General features: G+C 40.3%; 1 protein-coding gene across 6 annotated transcripts in view; it reads right to left on the bottom strand.

The window, feature by feature from the left end:
• Nucleotides 1-1,038: 1,038 nt before the first annotated feature.
• RPS6KA5 (ribosomal protein S6 kinase A5) overlaps nucleotides 1,039-20,051 on the bottom strand; it is a 198,988-nt gene continuing 179,975 nt past the window's right edge. For 5 of the 6 annotated variants that reach the window (XM_001088246.5, XM_077941612.1, XM_077941611.1 and 2 more), the window contains 3 exons: nucleotides 6,425-6,584; nucleotides 4,528-4,691; nucleotides 1,039-2,894 (listed from right to left, as the gene is read on the bottom strand). In XM_001088246.5, coding sequence (XP_001088246.3) covers nucleotides 2,646-2,894; nucleotides 4,528-4,691; nucleotides 6,425-6,584 — 573 coding nt within the window. In that variant the 3' untranslated portion in view covers nucleotides 1,039-2,645. The remainder of the gene's footprint in view (nucleotides 2,895-4,527; nucleotides 4,692-6,424; nucleotides 6,585-20,051) is intronic. The other variant, XM_028851750.2, reaches the window with a different exon arrangement.

Here is a 20,051-nt window from a genome sequence, read left to right on the forward strand (position 1 = left end):
TCTGTTATCTTCCTTTTCTTATTTTTGCCTCTCAATTTGTCACATACAGTTACAAAATACATGAATCAGGATTTGTGTTGGCATGAAAATTATATACAATACAATCAATAAGTGAAGAAGGGAGGGGGTGATGTGGCTCTAGTCCCAAAGTTAATGTCACAAAGAGAACTAATGTATTTGTATTTCTTAGATCTTCTTCTATTTTACTCTTAATACCAAAAGAGTCCTATCATTTAACATTTTTATATATTTTGTAGTGTTTATTTTTGATGTGACCAAATGAAAAGCTTTCTGAATTTTAAAGTGCAATTCACTGTATGTTAATACACAGCCTGCATACAACCTAACTGCTTCAAACTTGGCATCAAATGCTGTCTTTTTGGTACTTACAAGTAGGATGTGGATAAAGATATTTGACGAGAGGGCAACAGTGTTTGTTAAGGTCTTTTCAAAAACCCATTTGAGATTATTCAGGCAGGCTCATCAGTTGACGGCTAGCCTATCTTTCCTTCTTCCTGTTAGTCTTACTGCCTTTTTACCCATTTCATTGTCTGTCAAGTCCTCCTCCAGAAGAAGAGGCAAGGGAAATAAATGAAAATGAAACCCATTAATTTCCAATATTCACAATGAAATCAATCACATCATCAATCTGTATACTGCCTGACCATTTTTCTGGATCATTTTCTATTAGCAACATAGTCCCTTTAGTTTGTACTTTACAACTAGTATTTTCTACCAGCATGCACAGTTTAAAAAATGGCTTGAAGAGCCAAATACGTTTCAAATATATCCAATATAATTATAAATATGGTCATTTTCTTGATTACTAGAGATCTGTGCCTGATGGAATCACATTTTGTGAATTAGCAATAGTTTGGTAATAATTCACACAAAATTTCCCATAATTACTAGGAATAACTGAAAGCTGGGAGTACGAAACTTTCATTAACTCAATATTATGTAGTCATTTGGGCCAGCAAAAAGTATAAAATATTATTCCCAATAACCACTGTGGACAAAAATGTGAACAGGATAATATAACATTTTGAAAATATTTTAATATTTGCCATTTTTTGCCTGTGCTATTAATATATACACTGATTTAGTAATAAATATACTACTATTACATAGAGTGCAATATTTTTTAGTATTCATAACTGGTTGAAATTAATGCTGCTATAACCTCAAGAAAGGAATAAATAAATATCATATCCGAATTCCAAACTAATGCTCAAAAGGTTATCATTAACAAAAACTATAAAATAAACATGTTGGGCATATCTCTTTAAGCATGACTCCTGTAAACAAAGCAAAAAAATCACTTTTCTCAGTCCTGACATTTCACATGATGGCTTTAAAAGAAAATATAACATACAAATCCTATCACTTTTTTTTTTTGCATAGGGAATGAATTAATTGTATTTTTTAATGCAGCAATCTTTTAATGAAATGTTTTCATCACATAGTACTTGTTTTCTGTATGAATTCAGAACTTTTGAGCAATAAAAGTGCTCTGCATAAGTTTATAAAATATGCTTTCTGGATTTAAAATTCAACAGAAAAATTTCCAAACAAGTCATAGGTATGATCCTAAAATATTATGTACATAATATATGACCACAGGAGGAAATTCCTCACTGTAGTACAACACAGTGTACAAATATGAAGCACAGTGTTTAGTATAATTTCCCTTTAGGTTTTCCTCACATTGGTGCATAAGAGGCTGACTACATTACACAACATGCCCCATTCTACTTGTTGCATACAAAGTAGAAGAGGGATGTGAGGACAAATTTAAAGTAGAAAATGAAAATAAATGGCAAAAATACAGTGCAAATGCTTTAAACAGTGCACTTTATAAAACAGTTTGCTTTATTCATACTTTTTTATAAAGTGCAATATTACTTAAAACAGAGAGACATGTACCTTAATATTCTGCAATAACCATTAAAACAAATTGCCAGGAAAGAGCAGTGCAAAATTAAAAACATACACATAGCTTAGCATGCATCTCAGATGGATCCCGAATACAGAGTATGGGACCTTGAGTTCTTATATCTTTTTTTTTTTTTCCACTTTTTAGAAAAAGATTAACAATAGCAGGTTATCATCATATGTAACCATAAAATAAAAACAATAAGTTAAAATCTTCTCTCAAGAAATAAGTATATGCCACACATAAAATTCATTACAGAATCTTTTTTGAAAACAGACCCCTTTCTCTGATAAATCACTGTTTGAAGGGTGCAAATTTCAAAAACCCACATTGTCCACAAGGCAAAGCAAAAGGTATCATCACAGTATGAGTCATTTCTTGTTGGCAAACATCTGGAAAACCTGTGACTTATTCTGCAAGCAGCTCAAATCTAGCCCTAGTTAAATTTACAGGACCTTTGCTCTTTCAAGAATGGTCTTGTTGGCATCATGCTAGCTTGCTAAAAAGTAATATGTGCTCTATTCACAGTAACATTCTCTGTCCAGTGCTTTTAGATGAGGATAACCAAACAGGTTTTCCTGAAAAAAATCATTAGGAGGCAGATTCCAATGAGACCAACGGGAAACATTTTTAAAAGCATAAAAGATCACCTCAGGCATATGCTGAGGGAATAAAGGTGCAATGGATCACTGACACACTCCTACCATGCCTAAGCTACTGAGTCTGAGAACTGGAAGAGGGTCTCCGGGTTATTGCTGTCGGCAGGATTGCTGGGCTGCAGTGTCTTGGTGGGTGTAGTTTTACCGTGAGAATGAGAGGAAGAAGAATGGGAACTCTCGCTGGAACTGCTGCGCGTCTCGGTACTGGTGCTAGTCTTTTTCATTTTTCTTCTCTTAGCCAAAGGGGCCTTATCGACATTCTGAAGGCAAAATCCCTCTCTCTTGTATTTGTTAAAGGCCTAGGGGAGAAAAAAGGGAACCCCTGTGAAGGTAAAAGTACTGAAGTTTTCCTAGCAGTTACGACTTACAGCAGAAGACAACTTTCCACTGGCAACTGCAGCCCCAAGTTGTTTTAAGGGAACACAGCTCTTAAAACCTTTGTATCTAAGCCTATTGGCAGGGTGGAGAAGTTCATGGGAAAAAATTTCTGAGGGCTCTGTTTAAATCAAACTAGCTAGGTTGTCTGAGAGTCACAATTCTAATAAATCTTTTGAAGAAGTTAGTACTACATCCTAATACGAAACAATTGACTGGAAATTCCTGAAGACCATCAGTAATCTAAACTACTCCCATTACTCTTAATGGTTCTGTGTCTAAGATTTAAAATTCTGCACACAAAGTCCCAATGCAAGCAGACTGGATGCATTATGAGTCTTGGCTCTTCACTCCCATTCAATGTCGTTTGGGTATATACTGGACACTTACACGCACAGGGAAGCACAGCTCTACAGCCTCGCCCTGGCTTCCTCCTCCTGCAGCCTGTCTTCACTCTCCTTGGCCTAGGCTTGGACAATGCTGCAGTTACAACTTGTAGTTGTCACCTTGCAACCTATGTCACTGAGAAGATTTGAATCATCTGATAGAAATTCTTGTAGTTAATCTCTTTACCGTCTCAACATTTCCTAGTTTCTTACTTTTTAAATCCATTTCTGCTGCTGAAGAAGTGCTATCCCTATCCCTTCTCCTTTCTCAAAATAATCCCTTTGAAGGTGACTTTCTGTCTCCCTAACTCATCTTATACTATACTTTACATGAATTATCTTAATGCATTTGCATCTGCTTGGCACAAATATGCATAATCCACAGTTTCTACCAAATAGTCTCAGTCTTTCAAACATACAATCTATACTTAATACCAATGAACTTACTTCATATCCCTCCCAGTTTTAAGAATGTGTGATGTACTAAATGGTTGTGGAATGAATGGGAAAAAATGCCTTAGTTCAAATATGCCTTAGTTCCTAATGTTTATTATGGTTTTTAAAGAAAATGATTTAGTCTATTTGAGAGGAAAAAGTTCTATTATCTCATCTCATAAGGTCATTCTAAAAATTAAGTATGTATTTTGTGGGTTAGCAGTGACTCTGGTCCCCTGTGCACTTTTTGTTATAAAGTGTTTATAACCATGAAGCAAATTATAAAAACATTCCTAAAAGTGAAAGGACACTGGCTGGGCGCGGTGGCTCACGCCTGTAATCCCAGCACTTTGGGAGGCCAAGGTGGGTGGATCACGAGGTCGGGAGATCGAGACCATCCTGGCTAACCCGGTGAAACCCCGTCTCTACTAAAAATACAAAAAATTAGCCAGGCGAGGTGGCGGGCGCCTGTAGTCCCAGCTACTCGGAGGCTGAGGCAGGAGAATGGCGTGAACCCGGGAGGCGGAGCTTGCAGTGAGCCGAGATCGCGCCACTGCATTCCAGCCTGGGCAACAAAGCGAGACTCCGTCTCAAAAAAAAAAAAAAAAAAATAGTGAAAGGACACATATTATTTTAAATGCGAAACAAAGAAAATGTATCTGAGGCTACAGAGTAAGAACATTTGATTATGATTCCTACTCAAACCGTCCAACATGTACAGAGCACAGGGCCTTACGTGGAAGGTTGCTTTCACACAGGTATGCACGGCAGCTCCTGAAGATCCTAGAATATCCGGAGTCATCAGAGGATTGGAGGACAGCTGACTGCCATCTTGAAGCCATTCATTGTACCTCAAGCCAGACATTTTAAGCCTTTTGTTTGGATCAACTGTGAGAAGTCCTGTGGGAATAGATAGTCTTATTTTATGATTTGTCATTTTAAACATGGTTTAAAAACAAACTCCGAAATAAATCTCAGTTATGTTCACATGATATGGTGGTTTCTATATAGCTTTAATCTCCTACAAAAATAATTAGATTTTCCTATTCATTTAAATTCTCTTATAAATACTGGATTCTGGCCGGGCGCGGTGGCTCAAGCCTGTAATCCCAGCACTTTGGGAGGCCGAGGCGGGCGGATCACAAGGTCAGGAGATCGAGACCACAGTGAAACCCCGTCTCTACTAAAAATACAAAAAAAAATTAGCCGGGCGCGGTGGCGGGCGCCTGTAGTCCCAGCTACTCAGGAGGCTGAGGCAGGAGAATGGCGGGAACCCGGGAGGCGGAGCTTGCAGTGAGCCGAGATCGCGCCACTGCACTCCAGCCTGGGCGACAGCGTGAGACTCCGTCTCAAAAAAAAAAAATAAATAAAATAAATAAATAAATAAATAAATAAATAAATAAATACTGGATTCTAATGATAAAGTCACAGTAGCCTATTTCTAGGAAGCTGCAGGCGAAGTGGCTTTTCAATCAGGAGAAAATAAACACCCAAAACAAAGACTCCCAATGGTGACCTGGTAAGCTCCAAATGAGCAAAAAGCACAGATCTACTTCATCCATGTACCAAACATTTACTGGCCACCTTCTACAGGTCAGGGAGTGCAGTAAGGCACTAGAGATACGGAGATGGAGATGCAGAGAAGAGCTATTATTAGAAGACACATAGGCAAAACCCCAGCTATTATAACATCAGGGACAAGTGCAATAGCAAGATACACAGGCACAGTGTTTTAGCAGGCCCAAGGGAGAGTATAGCCTGGGGAGTGAGGGTGTCCTGGAAGGCTTCTAGGAGATGAGTCCTGTAGGATAAGGAGAAGTGGCTAGGGAAGAGGATTAAGAAGAGTGTGTAAAGACATGGAGGGATCTGAAAGCTCGGCACATCTGAGGAATTCAAATATTCTGCAACAGCAGAGCTGGGGTGAGGAGGAAGCAAAGGCAGACAGGACCAGGTCATGAGGGGCTTTGAATGTTAAATGCTAGGCTAAGGAGTCTGACCTAAAGCAAACAGAGTCTCCAAAGGATTTCCAGCAGAAAAGAGGCATAATCACATTTGGATTCTAGAAAAGTCCCTCTATTGATAGATGATGAACAGCTTAAGTCAGAGGAAGTGAGGCAAGGTGAAAGGATGCTGCAGGATTTGGGGAGAGAAATGGTGATGAGAACAAAGGCAACGACATGTGAATGGGAAGGAAGGGACCGCTCTGAGTGCTGCTGAATCTGTAGAACTCTGTGACTGGCTGCGGAAGGCAAGGCAGGCGCAGGTATCCAGGAGGATGCCTAGGTTTCTGTTTTGGTGATCTGGCTTCTTAGCAGTGCCACTGCTGACAGGATGAAAGACAGGAGGAGGAGAGTGTTGGGGGGAAAGGACAGTTAAAAAGTATTGGTTTGTTTTAGATGTGTTTGACTGAGATGCCAGTGGAAGCCAAGTGCTAGCTCATGTTAGAAATGTGGAGACCATTACTAAAGAGGATGTTCTGATAAAAAGACAAGGCTGGAGAGAGTAGCCTGGGATTCTTTTAGAATATACATGGATTCCTTGAGTAATTGACATACAAATGTACGTGTAATGGGCATGATTCTACTTCAATCACTACACATCATATAAAACGTAAAATTTCATTAGATTCTTACCTTGGATCAAATCTTTAGCCTCTTGGGATACATTCTTCCAGGCTTCTCCTTCAAAGGAGAAATCTCCCTTTTTAATTTTCTTCATGATTTCCACTGCGCTGGTACACGTCAAACTTCGGTCATGAGATTGGAAGGGAACCTGTCCTGACAACATTGTGTACTATCAGGGAAAAAGTAACAAAACAGAATGACTACCTAGATCTGTTAAAGTCATGCTAATAATCTTAACAGTAATGTAATTGGTGTAATTTACCAACTGCTACAACTAGCATGATTGAGTTTAAAGATTACGTGACTTCTATCACTGAGGCAGTGCATACATCTCAAAGACTTGTAAACCAGTGGCATGGCTTATTATGATATAAAGATTTAAAATCACATTTATAACTATATTCAAAGCAATAAGAAGAAAAAAGGATAATCCAACTGCTTTAGAAAAGATGGTATTGACTGTTAACAGAAAATAAGAGAGACAGCAGAACTCCTTAATAACTATGGTTTTCTATTCCATTTCCACCATCCTTTCCCGAGGACATGTAACTATGGTTAAGGACTTGAAAAACTTTATATAGGCCTTCCTATTTGATCTGTAATTACCCCTGTTTTTATTTTATTTTTCTCACTGTTATCTTAAATACAGTGAATTATCTACAGCCACCTGTTTTCATTGTAGCCATATGTTTGAAATCTAAGTTTAAGATTTTCCCCTTTAAAAAGTTAACAGAATAACAAACAAGCCAAGGCTTATCTTTGTAGCAGAGATTGGATTTTAGAAAAGTGATCCTTTAAAATTCTTGGGGGGGGGGTTTCTCTCTGCTCACTGACTTTCAGTCTTGCAGAGATGGCGGATTGGTTATCAATGGTGGTGGGTTGGCTGGTGTTAAGTAGCTGTGTCTGGGTGTGGACCAGAGAGGACCAAAAGGTGGCCGCACCGGACAGTGTGAGAAGGGAGAAGTGGTGTCGGCAGCAGCCTGGGCTGAGGGAAGCATGTTCATCATGGCACTTAGGAAGGGACACAGAAGGGAAGCTCAGTGTCAACTCCAGCCCTAATTAGGAGACATGGAAGCCACATGATGCTCCGGTGGTCTAGAAACAATATGCCATCTTTTCTGGTCACATGTCTGACAAGTAGGCTCACCCTCACGATGGCAAGATGGTGAAACAGCTCTTACACACTGGCTCTTCAGAAAAGATGGAAACTCCTAGACAGGCTAATAAAAATAACATAAAAAGGACAACCAGGAGATCCAATAAGGTAGGTAATAAACAAAACGTGAGTAAGAAGGATGGAGAAGACAGGAATAAGACCCAGATGCAGAAGGAAGAGAAACTTGACACCTCTGAGGTTACAAGAGACTAGAAGGCTTTGGACAAATTTAGATTTTCTGAAATAGAAAATTGTGCCTGAGAAGAATAAAAACTACATGCATGAGAATGCGCAGAGTTTGAAAATAGAAGACATGGAGAAGGAATCTCGGTTTCTAAATTGGAGCAACCTAACGAGGAAGACTAATTGCCCTAAGAAGAGCAATGTCAGAACATCTGTAGAAGGCAGACAAAACTCCCTAAATCCTTGATGTAGCTTGAAGGCACGCTACGACTAGGTCTGAGTGAGCCAGTCCGCAGGCTGGCAGTAACTGTCCAAGATTAACTGGAGTCTCATAACTGATGCCATGCCTCCACCTGCCCCTCACCTGACTTCTTCCCTCCTGTACCCTTCATGCACACACCAGAGTAACAGTCATGCAACTTAAATCTTACAACATTCCCCTATCCAAATCCCTTCACTGGCTTCCTTCAGTCTCTGACTCTTGCTTCTCTTTTTCAGCTTTTTCAGCCTCAGCTTCTGCAGTTCCCCATATTCCAATCCTGTGTTCCCACCAACAGTTCTCGGGGCTCTGGGACTTTCCACATGCTGTTTGGTCTCCTTAAAATGCCATTTTCTTTCCTTAGCTGGCAAAGTCCCATGCATCCTAGGGTGGCTAGAGTGTAACCCAGTTACCCAGTTTGGGTAACTGGGAACTCTGCAGTCCTCTACTCCAGAGAGAAGACATGTGGCACAGAAGCAGGGGAAATGAGCATTAGGGTCACACCTGGCTGCAAACAACTGTCAATTACTAGCTTTGGGATGGGCAAATTCATTAACTTCTCTTAGACCATTTCTTCATGGGTAAAAGTAACAAGTGATATTATAAGGTTATATGAAATTATACATTTAACATACCTAGTATTGTGCCTGGCACACAGTAGGTGCTCAGCAAATTGTTAACAAGTTTGTCTCTTAAGGCTTCCCCTCTATGGAAAGAATCCTTTCTTCATGATCTTATCCTCCACTCCTGTATCCACAGAGCTATCAGCCACTGAACTGGTGTGCACACCTGTAGATGCGCTATCACTTTGTGGGGTAACTCAATACAACTGTCCACATTGCTAAACCATGAGCTCCCTAGAAGCAGAACTATGTCTTATGTATCACTGTATCCCCGAACCTTGCATAGTGCCAGAATTTGCTATCCCATGCTTATTTCCTGAATGAGTAAGAACTCTTTGAGAATACTTAAGACAGTGATATGATAGAGACTGTACTGTGGTCTTGATTAAACAGAGGGATGCCACCAAATGACAGCTCTGATGAGTCTGTGGAACTTGTGTCACATGTGTTCCAGATCCCCCACTCTTTCCTCGGATGCCAGGAATTCCACTCCTTTTCCCTAAGTTTCTAGAATCCTATTTCCCTGACGCTTGCCATTGAATAGAATGTAGTTTCCCTACGTCTTGCCTTTCTAGCTGCAAGTTTACCTCCCCAAACATGGAACAAAAGCTCTTCTAATATCTATAGTGAAAGAAAGAAAGGAAAGCAGAGCAAAGTTAGTCCTGTTAATGCGGTTAGGTATCATTATAGGGTATTTTCCTCATTCCCCAGAAGTGGAATGATATAATTCTCATTTTGCAGAGCAGAAAACTAGGACTTCAGTGGTCAGGGGCATAATGAAACATCCTCCTCTAAAAGACAACCTACTGTACCTTGTACCACTAAGAAATAGGAATAGAACTTAGTGGGCTTCTTTGTATTTTGGAGGTAGCATATGTTGCACTTGAGAATACTGCTCTAAGAAATTTATCAAGTGACTCGGAAGGCTACCTGTTTCAAGTGGGGCCTAGCATAGGCTTTTGTTATAGGTCCAATCCTGTCAATTAGCAGGACGCTACTTAAGCCATAGGATTCAGTTGCTCTGATTGTACTACAGGTATCTGCGAAAGATGAGACTCTCTCGCCGCCACAACAGGAGTGCCTCAGAGCAGACCTGAAGTATTCTGGTGTAAGGTGGGGCCTTCTGGGGCAGAGAACTATTCTCCAAATAACAGCTCCTAAGATGTTACCAGATCCTGGCAGGCTCTGAGTGCCTCAACATGCAATCCCAAGAGCAGTGCATCATGTGCTAAGATCAGCAGATGCCTTGATTCACCAAGTCAGGTAGGTATAGCAACAAACCAATGCACTACGGAAATGGCACACTCAGAATCTGCCCTGGGCATGAGTCCAGAAGGCATGAGTAAATGAGATGCTTACATGCATGTCACCTGTCTTGGCTGCAATAACACTTCTTCCTTAACTCACACTATGGCCTCACTGAAGGAGGTTCCCCATGATCAACTGATGAGTCTGGTTGACAGATGGTTTACTTAAGTGCAGCTGGCCTGTAGAACATGACAGACTCAGCAAAGATACCAGCTGGCTCAGGATAATACCTTGGGGGTCGGGGTGCTGTCTCTTGAGAGCTGTGCAGAACCAATGGCTGATGGGTCCAGGTCCCCCGTATCTAGATTCCATGGGTGCATGACCCACTTACAGAACTCATGCTTCCTGGCTCTGCTCAGAGGTCTGTTCCATGAGCTCAAGTGATCAACTGCACTTGTTGACGACACGTGGCCAGCCCAGTAGTACATGCTCTGCTCTCTTTTCCTCACCCCTGCACCCTTGGGATTATGCTCTTTAATAACATAATATGACATAAGTATTAGCTTCAGGTTTCACTTTCTGGGGAACAAAGAATAGAATATCTTTCTCTCCACTCCTAAGTTTTCATTGTGTTAAAATACACTTAACAAAATGTACCATGTTAACCATTTTTAAGTGTATAGTTCGGTGGTATTAAATATCTTCATCATCACCATCCATCTCTAGAACTCTTTTCATCTTGTAAAACTAAAACTCTATACCCATTAAATACTAACTCCCCATTCTCCTTTCCCCCACAACCCCGGCAACTACCATTTTACTTTTTGTCTCTATGATTTCGAACACCCTAAGTATCTTTTCTGAACATACAGTATTTGTCTTTTTCTAACTGGCTTCCTTCTTTAGCATAATATCCTTAATAATAATGTTGTTGTATATGTGAGAATTTCCTCCCTTTTCAAGGCTGAATAATATTCCAGTGTATGTATACAGCACATTTTGCTTGTCTATCATCTATCCATGGAAACTCAGATTGCTTCCACATTTAAACTCTGTATGTGTCCATTAGATCTAGTTGGTTAAGTCCTCTATTTGCTTCCTTATCTTCTGTCTAGTTGTTTTATCCATTATTGAGAGTGGGGTATTGAAGTCTCCAATAATTATTACAGGACTGTCTACTTCTCCCTTCAGTTCTGTCAGTTTTTGCATCATGTACTTTACTGGTCTGTCATTAGGTGTACAAGTGTTTGTAACTGTTATGGCTTCCTGTTGAATTGGATATTTTATTAATATATGAGGACCCTGTGACCCTCTTTGTCTTTTGTAAACTTTTTTTTTTTTTTTGAGACAAGGTCTCACTCTGTTGCCAAGGTCGGAGTGCAGTGGCATAATCATGACTCATTGCAGCTGTGACCTCCCCAAGCTTGAGAGATCCTCCCACCTCAGCCTTCTGAGTATCTGGGACTATATGCACATGCTACTATATCTGGCTAATTTTTAAATATTTTGTAGAAATGAGGTCTCATTATGTTGTCCACGCTAGTCTCAAACTCCTGGGCTCAAGTGATCCTCCTGCCTCAGCCTCCAAAGTGCTGGGATTATAGCTATGAGCCACCACGTCCAGCCTCTTGTAAACTTTTTTGATTTAAAGTCTATTTGGTGGCTGGGAGTGGTGGCTCATGCCTGTAATCCCAGCACTTTGGGAGGCTGAGGCGGGCAGATTGCTTGAGGCCAGGAGTTTGACACCACTGTGGCCAATGTGGCGAAACCCTGTCTCTACTAAAAATACAAAAATTATCTGGGTGTCATGGTATGCGCCTATAATCCCAGCTACTTGGGAGGCTGAGGCATGAGAATTGCCTGAATCCAGGAGGCAGAGTTTGCAGTGAGCTATTTTAGTGTAGCCACTCCTGATCTCCTTTTTGTTTGTTTGTTTGTGAGACGGAGTTTCGCTTTTGTCACCCAGGCCAGAGTGCAATGGCATAATCTTGACTCACTGCAACCTCTGCCTCCTGAGTTCAAGTGATTCTCCTGCCTCAGCCTCTCGAGTAGCTGGGATTACAGGCACACACTGCCAAGCCTGGATAATTTTTGTATTTTTAGTAGAGACGGGGTTTCACCATGTTGGCTGGGCTGGTCTCGAACTTCCGACCTCACGCGACCCGCCCGTCTTTGCCTCTCAAAGTATTGGGATTACAGGCATGAGCCACTGCATACAGCCTTGATCTCTTTTGGTTACTATTTGCACGGAGTATCTTTTCCCATAGTTTCACTTGCAATCTATTTGTATCTTTGGATCTAAAGTGATTCTTTTGCAGATAGCATATAGTTAATCATGTTTTTAAATCCATTATACCAATCTTTGTCCTTTGATTAGAGTTTAATCCATTTGCATTTAAAGTAATTCCTGATAAAAAGGAACTAACTTGTCATTTTGCTATTTGTTTTCCATATACTCGACAGCTTTTTTGTCCTTCATATTCTGTATTACTGCCTTCTTTTATGTTTAGTTTATTTTTTTGTAATAAAACATTTAAATTCCTCTTTTCTTTTTGTATACATTCTATAGCTATTTTCTTTGTGGTTTCCAAGGGATTACATTTACCATCCTAAAGTTATAACACTCTAACTTGAATTTATATCAGTTTAACTTTAATAATGTATAAAAACCTCTGCTCCTCTAACAGTTCTACCCAACTTCTTTTGGTTGTTTATGTTACAAAAATACATCTTTATACATTGTGTGCCCCCAAACAAACTGATAATTTTTTTAAACGCATTCGTCTCTTATGTCATGCAGAAAACAAAAAGTGAAGTTATAAACTGTTGTCACAATAATGCTAACTTTTTACAACTGGCCATGTATTTACCTTTATTTACATCTTTATTTCTTCACAAGGCTTTGAATTAACTGTCTGGTGTCCTTTCTTGTCAGCCTGCAGGACTCCCTTGAGCATTTCTTACAGGGCGGCGTTAGTGGTAATGAAGTAATGAACTCCCTCAGCTTTTTATGGATCTAGAAATAAATCTTAACTTCTCCCTCACCTTTGAAGGACAGCTTTGTCAGAGATAGGATTCTTGGTTGACAGTTTGTTTTTCCTTTTAGTGCTTTGAATGTATCACTCCACTGCCTTCTAGTCTCCAAACTTTCTGATGAGAAATTTGCTGATGATCTAACTGAAGATCACTTGCATATGTGGATCCCTTTTCTCTTGTTGCTTTCAAGGTTCTATTTTTTTTTTTTTGAGACAGAGTCTCACTCTGTCACCACTCTGTCATGATCTCAGCTCACTGAAACCTCTGCCTCCCAGGTTCAAGTGCTTCTCCTGCCTCAGCCTCCCGAGTAGCTGGGATTACAGGTGTGCACCACCACACCTGGCTAATTTGTGTATTTTTAGTAGAGATGGGGTTTCGCCATGTTGGCCAAGGTGGTCTTGAACTCCTGACCTCAAGTGAGCAGCCCACCATGGCCACCCAAAGTGCTGGGATTACAGGCATTTCATTATAATGTGTTTCAGTGTGGGTCTCTTTCAGTTAGTCTTACTTGAAGTTTGTTGAGTTTCTTAGATGTTTATATTATCTTTCATCAAAATTGGAAAGTTTTCCACCAAAACTAATTTCCAATAGAATACTTCTTCCAATATTCTCTGTCCCTTTTTCTCTCTTCTCCTTCTGAACCTCCGACAGTGCATACGTTGATCCTCTTGATGGCATCCTACGGTCCCCTTAGGCTCTGTTCGCTTTTTTCATTTTTCTGTCTGTTCCTCACACTCAATAATTTTAATTGTCCTAACTTCAATTTCACTGATTCCTTCTTCTGCCTGCCAAATCTGCCTCTGAAACCCTCTACTGAATTTTTCATTTTAGTTACTGTACTTTTCAGCTCCAGAATTCCTTTTCATTTTCTTTTCAGGTTTTCCATCTCTTTACTGTTATTTCCATTTTGTTCATACACTTTGTCTTGATGTTCTCCACATACTCCTTTAGGTCTTTCGATGTCTTTAACACAGTTGTTTTAAGACTTTGTCTAGGCGAATTTATCGCGAGGCCTTTTTCAGGAACAGTTTCTGTTATTTTTTCCTTTGAGTGGGCCATACTTTCCTGTTTCTTTATATACCTTGTGATTCTTGTGAAAATGGGACCTTGAACTTAATGACGTGATATCTCTGGGAATAAAAATTCTCATTCTTCCTGAGGGTTTGCTTGCTTTTTTTTTTTTTTTAATTTGCTTTTGTTTATTGCTGTTTGTTTTTTGATTGTTATAGGCTGTCTCTGTGCTGAGGATCAGCATGAAGTACAACCTCAAGGTCTTCTCAGGTCTTTGATGAGCCTGTGGCTTTGCATGGGCATGCTTGGTAGCTTTCTAATTTTCTGTGTATAAGCAGTTGCTTTGGAATGTATGAGTACTGAATGTCTGGCTCCCAAAGGGAAAAAAGAGAAAAAATGAAGAAAGGAAAAAGGCGGACTGGTCCTTTAAGTACCCCTGGATATCACTTCACCCAGAGGAGGAGGAGGAGGGGCTTGCAGTAATGGTGGCAGGCACAACAATGACCACTGCTTCTTTGCACCTCTATAATGAGAAGCAGCAATTACAGCAATTCAGATCACAGATCCTCTACATTTGGAGGACAAGGTCCTTTTTGCCCATCCTGGCTCCCACAAGCTGTGTGTAGGTTGTTTTAGGAATATGTGCATGGCTGTCTGCTACAGGGTTGAGGGTCGGGAATGGGTGGCTGCTATAAGTTGAGCATCCCTAACCCATAAATCTGAAATCCAAAATGCTCCCAAAACAAACCTTTTGAGCGCCAACATACTCAATGGAAATGCTCACCGGAGCACTTTGCATTTTGGATTTTCAGATTAGGGACGCTCAACCAGTACATATTCTGTAAATATGCCGCAATTCAAAGAAATCCGAAATCCAAAATACCTCTGGTCCCAAGCATTTCAAGTAAGGGATACTCAACCTATACTGTGCTAAGAGCTAAAATTGACCAAAATTAACTGCACTTTACTGTCCAAGCCTTTCCCTGGAAGCTGAAAACTTTCAATGGACTTCAGAGTTCCAAAATAGTTACGTCAGAGAGATTCTGCCACTGCAGTTGGTGGTGAGACAGATTCCTGGTGCTTCCTACTGCACTGTCTTCCCAGCATCCTCTCTTTAAAATATCCTTCTATTGTTGATGAACATTGGGTTGTTTCCAGCATGGAGAATTTTGAATCATGCTGTTATATATCTTCTTATACATGTCTTTGTTACAGAAATATACATATTTCTGTTGGATATATTCCTGAATTGGAATTGCTGGGTTATTTGGTCTGCATATGTTCAGTAGATACTGCCAAATAGTTTGCTAAAGTCTGCTCTACTTCTTTGTCCTGCCCCACTTCTTAACAGGTATAGTTGTGGCTAAATATAAGAAAGCAGGGCAGGGAACGGTGGCTCACACCCGCAATCCCAGAACTTTGGGAGGCTGAGGTGGGCAGACTGCTTGAGCCCAGGAGTTTGACACCAGCCTGGGCAACATGGCAAAACCCCACCTCTACAAAAAATACAAAAATTAGCTGGATAGGCCGGGCGCGGTGGCTCACGCCTGTAATCCCAGCACTTTGGGAGGCCGAGGCGGGCGGATCACAAGGTCAGGAGATCGAGACCATGGTGAAACCCCGTCTCTACTAAAAATACAAAAAATTAGCCGGGCGAGGTGGCAGGCGCCTGTAGTCCCAGCTACTCGGGAGGCTGAGGCAGGAGAATGGCGTGAACCCGGGAGGCGGAGCTTGCAGTGAGCCAAGATCGCGCCATTGCACTCCAGCCTGGGCGACAGAGCGAGACTCCTTCTCAAAAAAAAAAAAAAAAAAAAAAATTAGCTGGACATGGTAGTATGTGCCTGTAATCCCAGCTACTCGGGAGACTGAAGCAAGAGGATCACCTCAGCCTGGGAGGTCGAGGCTGCAGCGAGTCATGAACGTGCAACTGCCCTTCAGCCTGGGCAACAGAGCAGGATCTTGTCTCAAAAAAAAAAAAAAAAAAAAAAAAAAAAAGAAACCAATCTTTATAAATAAAGTTTTCTTGCTTTCTGGCATGTAATAATGCAACAGGTTGTTGGGTGAAAAAACTAACTTTCCAACTTTGGAAGTACTGAAGAGGAAATTGGTGATAATAGAAAAGATCCCTTTTCTGGAAGAGGTAGAATTAAACAAACTTTAGGATCCTCTCAGTTCCAAGCTCTTAAAATTTTAGTTGATTATCTAGAAATATCTGTTAAGGATAACTCTGTGTCTGCAAATTGTTTGCAAATGGTATAGCAAGGTATAGCTCTATATCTACATATATACACGTATGTCTGTATATATGTATTATACTCACATACATACATATACACATACAGAGACAGCATGCACACTAGAAATAATTAGAAAGAAAAAGGAAATGCAGCAAAATGTCAGATGTTCATAGTACTATTCTCTCACATTTTCTCTAGCTTTAAAATTTTCAAAATAATTGGCCGGGCGCAGTGGCTCACACCTGTAATCCCAGCACTTTGGGAGGCCGAGGCGGGCGGATCACAAGGTCAGGAGATCGAGACCACGGTGAAACCCCGTCTCTACTAAAAATACAAAAAATTAGCCGGGCGCGGTTGTGGGCGCCTGTAGTCCCAGCTACTCGGGAGGCTGAGGCAGGAGAATGGCGTGAACCCGGGAGGCGGAGCTTGCAGTGAGCCGAGATCGCGCCACTGCACTCCAGCCTGGGCGACAGAGCGAGACTCCTTCTCAAAAAAAAAAAAAATTTTCAAAATAAAATATTGGGAAAAAATAAAAAAATAAGGTCCTGAGAACAAAACACTTTAAACAAAATTTTATGACACCTCACAGGTATGTTATATATTGTATCCTACTTTCTCTAAATACTGTGTGCTATGGACTGAACGTTTGTGTTCTCCTCCCGCCCCTGGGGATTCATATGTTGAAGCCCCAGCTCTCCATTTGACTGTAGTTGGAGACAGGGCCTTTAGGGCGGCAACAAAGGTTAAATGAGGTTATATGGGTAGGCCCCTAATCCAAGAGAATTAGTATCCTTAAAGGGACAGACACATGCTCTTTGTGAGTGTGCAGACCAAGGAAAGGCTGTGTGCAGACACAGCAAGCAGGTGGCCATCTGTAACCCAAGGAGAGGGCCCTCACCAGACACCAATCCTGCTGGCACCTGGATCTTAAGACTACCCAGCATCAAGAACTGTGAGAAAATAAATTTCTGTTGTTTAAGCTGCCTAGTTTGTGGTATTCTGTTACAGCAACCTAAGCAGATTAATATTACCATGTAAGCTCTATTTTTATTAAAGTCCTATACATTTCAGACAGGGATTGTATATCCATCAGGTATAATGGGTTGTAATCAAAACCTCATAATACTACATGATGTATATTCCTGGAGTATTTATTTTATTCAATGAGGACAATATAACTTGTTTTCATTTTAAAATATCCACATACATGTTTATTAGATGTAAAATATAAAATTTCCATTTATTTCTAAAACAAATTAGGAGACTTCAAACAAATTTTGTGCTTCTTATGGGATAAGACAGCCTTTGTATCTAGATATGCATTCACTTATATGGAAAAGTTAGCAAAGCACTCTTTTTTTCTGATAGTTTAATGAAGATATTATTTTTGTTCATTTTCATCTGTTAAGTATTTTATCATGTACCTCTAAAAAGCAAGGACTTTTGTTTTTTGGAGACAGGGTCTTGCTCTGTCACCCAGTGTGGAGTGTGGTAGCATGATCACGGCTCACTGTAGTCTCAACCTCTGGGCTCAAGTGATCCTCTCACCTCAGCCTCCCAAGTAGCTGGTACTATTGGCATAAGCCACCATGCCCAGCTAATTAAAAATTTTTTTCTTCTCTTTTAGAGACTGGGTACCACTGTGTTGCCCTAGCTGGTCTTGAGCTCCTAGGCTTAAACAATCTTCCTACCTTGGCCTCCCAAAGTGCTGGGATTACAGACGGTGTCTGACCATAAAACGCAAGCACTTTTAAAACTACAACCACAATGCCAGTATCACATCTAAAAAAAATTAGTAGTAATTCCTTTGTATTATTCAACATCTAATCAATATTCAAATTTCCCTAGCTGTGGTGATATAGAGTATATAAATTAGATTTATATGAATTACACTTAATTTGAATTTAATAAATAGAATTTAAATTAAGCTAGGCACTATGGCTCATGCTTGTAATCCTAGAATTTTGAGAGGCCGAGGCTGGACGATCACTTGAAGCTAGGAATTTGAGACCAGCCTGGGCAACAAAGCAATACTTTGTTTCTATTAAAAAAAAAAAATTAGCTGCGGTAAGGTGACATGTGCCTATGGTCCCAGCTACTCAGGAGGCTGAGGTAGGAGGATCACTTGAGCCTGCAGTGAGCTATGATGGTGCCACTGCACTATAGCCTGGGCGACAAAGGGAGACTATCGCAAAGAAAACAAACAAACAAAAATAAACCAGAATCTAAATTAGAAAGTGCTTGAATCAGGATTTCGGTAAGATGCAAATATTGTTTCTTATGTGTCTTTTCATCTGTAAGTTCTCAGTTTACCTTTTCTTACCATTTATTTGTTAAAGAAACTGGGTTGTTTGTTCAGTAGAACTTCCCACAGACTGGATATTGTAATTATCCTATGATATCATTTGACAATTAGAGAGAAGCACGGCTTCCATCCATGTCATTACACAAAGTTATTTCTATAGTTAAGGAATTCAGAGGCTCCAAAACACCTTGCTGCATGTTTAAGACTGCCTTTTAGGCCGGGTGCGGTGGCTCACGCCTGTAATCTCAGCACTTTGGGAGGCGAGGCGGGCGGATCATGAGGTCAGGAGATTAAGATCATCCTGGCTAACACGGTGAAACCCCATCTCTACTAAACATACAAAAAATTAGCCGGGCATGGTGGCGGGCGCCTGTAGTCCCAGCTACTTGGGAGGCTGAGGCAGGAGAATTGCGTGAACCTGGGAGGCGGAACTTGCAGTGAGCCGAGATCGAGCCACTGCACTCCAACCTGGGTGACAGAGTGAGACTCAAAAAAAAAAAAAAAAAAAAAAAGACTGCCTTTTAAAACCTTAAAGAGCTTGATGGACATAATTGGCCTTTTGCAAGAGAAAAGAAATTACTATTACTAAAAATGAAAGTCTCTTTTTTATTTAGATTAATCTTTAAGACATGCTACTAACAAAAATGTCTTCAATTTAAGTCCTTCAATGAAACTCAGATCTATAAGTCAGTTTATTTTTGTTTAAAATGTTATTCACAAATATGTAAGTTTAGTTTGAAAATTATAAATGATGACTGAAAACCAATGAGATAAAAACTATATAAAACTTAAAAATAAAAGAACCATCCTGCAGGGACAAGTGACTACTCATTGGGGGAAAACAACTGACACCAAAATAAATCCCAGATTTAAGTATAAACATAAAATAATTCTAGAGAAAAATTTAGGAGAATATTTTTATAAACTTGGGTTGGGCATAGGAGTGGAGTGACAATCTGACATCAAAGCCAGATATCATAAAGAAAAAGGCTGACATATCTTACTACACAGACATTTAAGAATCTTCTGTTTAAATCCTTCTAAAAACAAAATCAAAATCCCATATTACCATAAACAAATTTTTAAAACAAGTGACATACCAGAAAAAACATTTCCAATATTAATGTCAAAGAATGAAAGAATTTAATAGAGCTTTAAAATGCAGTAAGAAAAATCTCCCCATAGGAAAATGGGCAAAGCTCGTAAAGAGCAATTCATAAAAGAGGACGGTCACAGTGGCTCACGCCTGTAATCCCAGCACTCTGGGAGGCCAAGGTAGGAGCATCGCCTGAGGTCAGGAGTTTGAGACCAACATGGTGAAACCTCGTCTCTACTAAAAATACAAAAATTAGCCAGGCGTGGTGGTGCGCACTTGTAATTCCAGCTACGCGGGAGGCTGAGGCAGGAGAATCGCTTGAATCCGGGAGGCGGAGGTTGCAGTGAGCCAAGGTCGTGCCACTGCACTCCAGCCTGGGAGACAGAGCGAGACTCTGTCTCCAAAAAAAAAAAAAAAAAAAAAAAATCACAATGGGATATCATTTCAGATGAAAATGGATAGCCAATGTACTCCCATACAGT

The sequence above is a fragment of the Macaca mulatta genome, chromosome 7, assembly GCF_049350105.2.
Source record: "Macaca mulatta isolate MMU2019108-1 chromosome 7, T2T-MMU8v2.0, whole genome shotgun sequence".
NCBI classification, from domain to species: Eukaryota; Metazoa; Chordata; class Mammalia; order Primates; family Cercopithecidae; genus Macaca; species Macaca mulatta.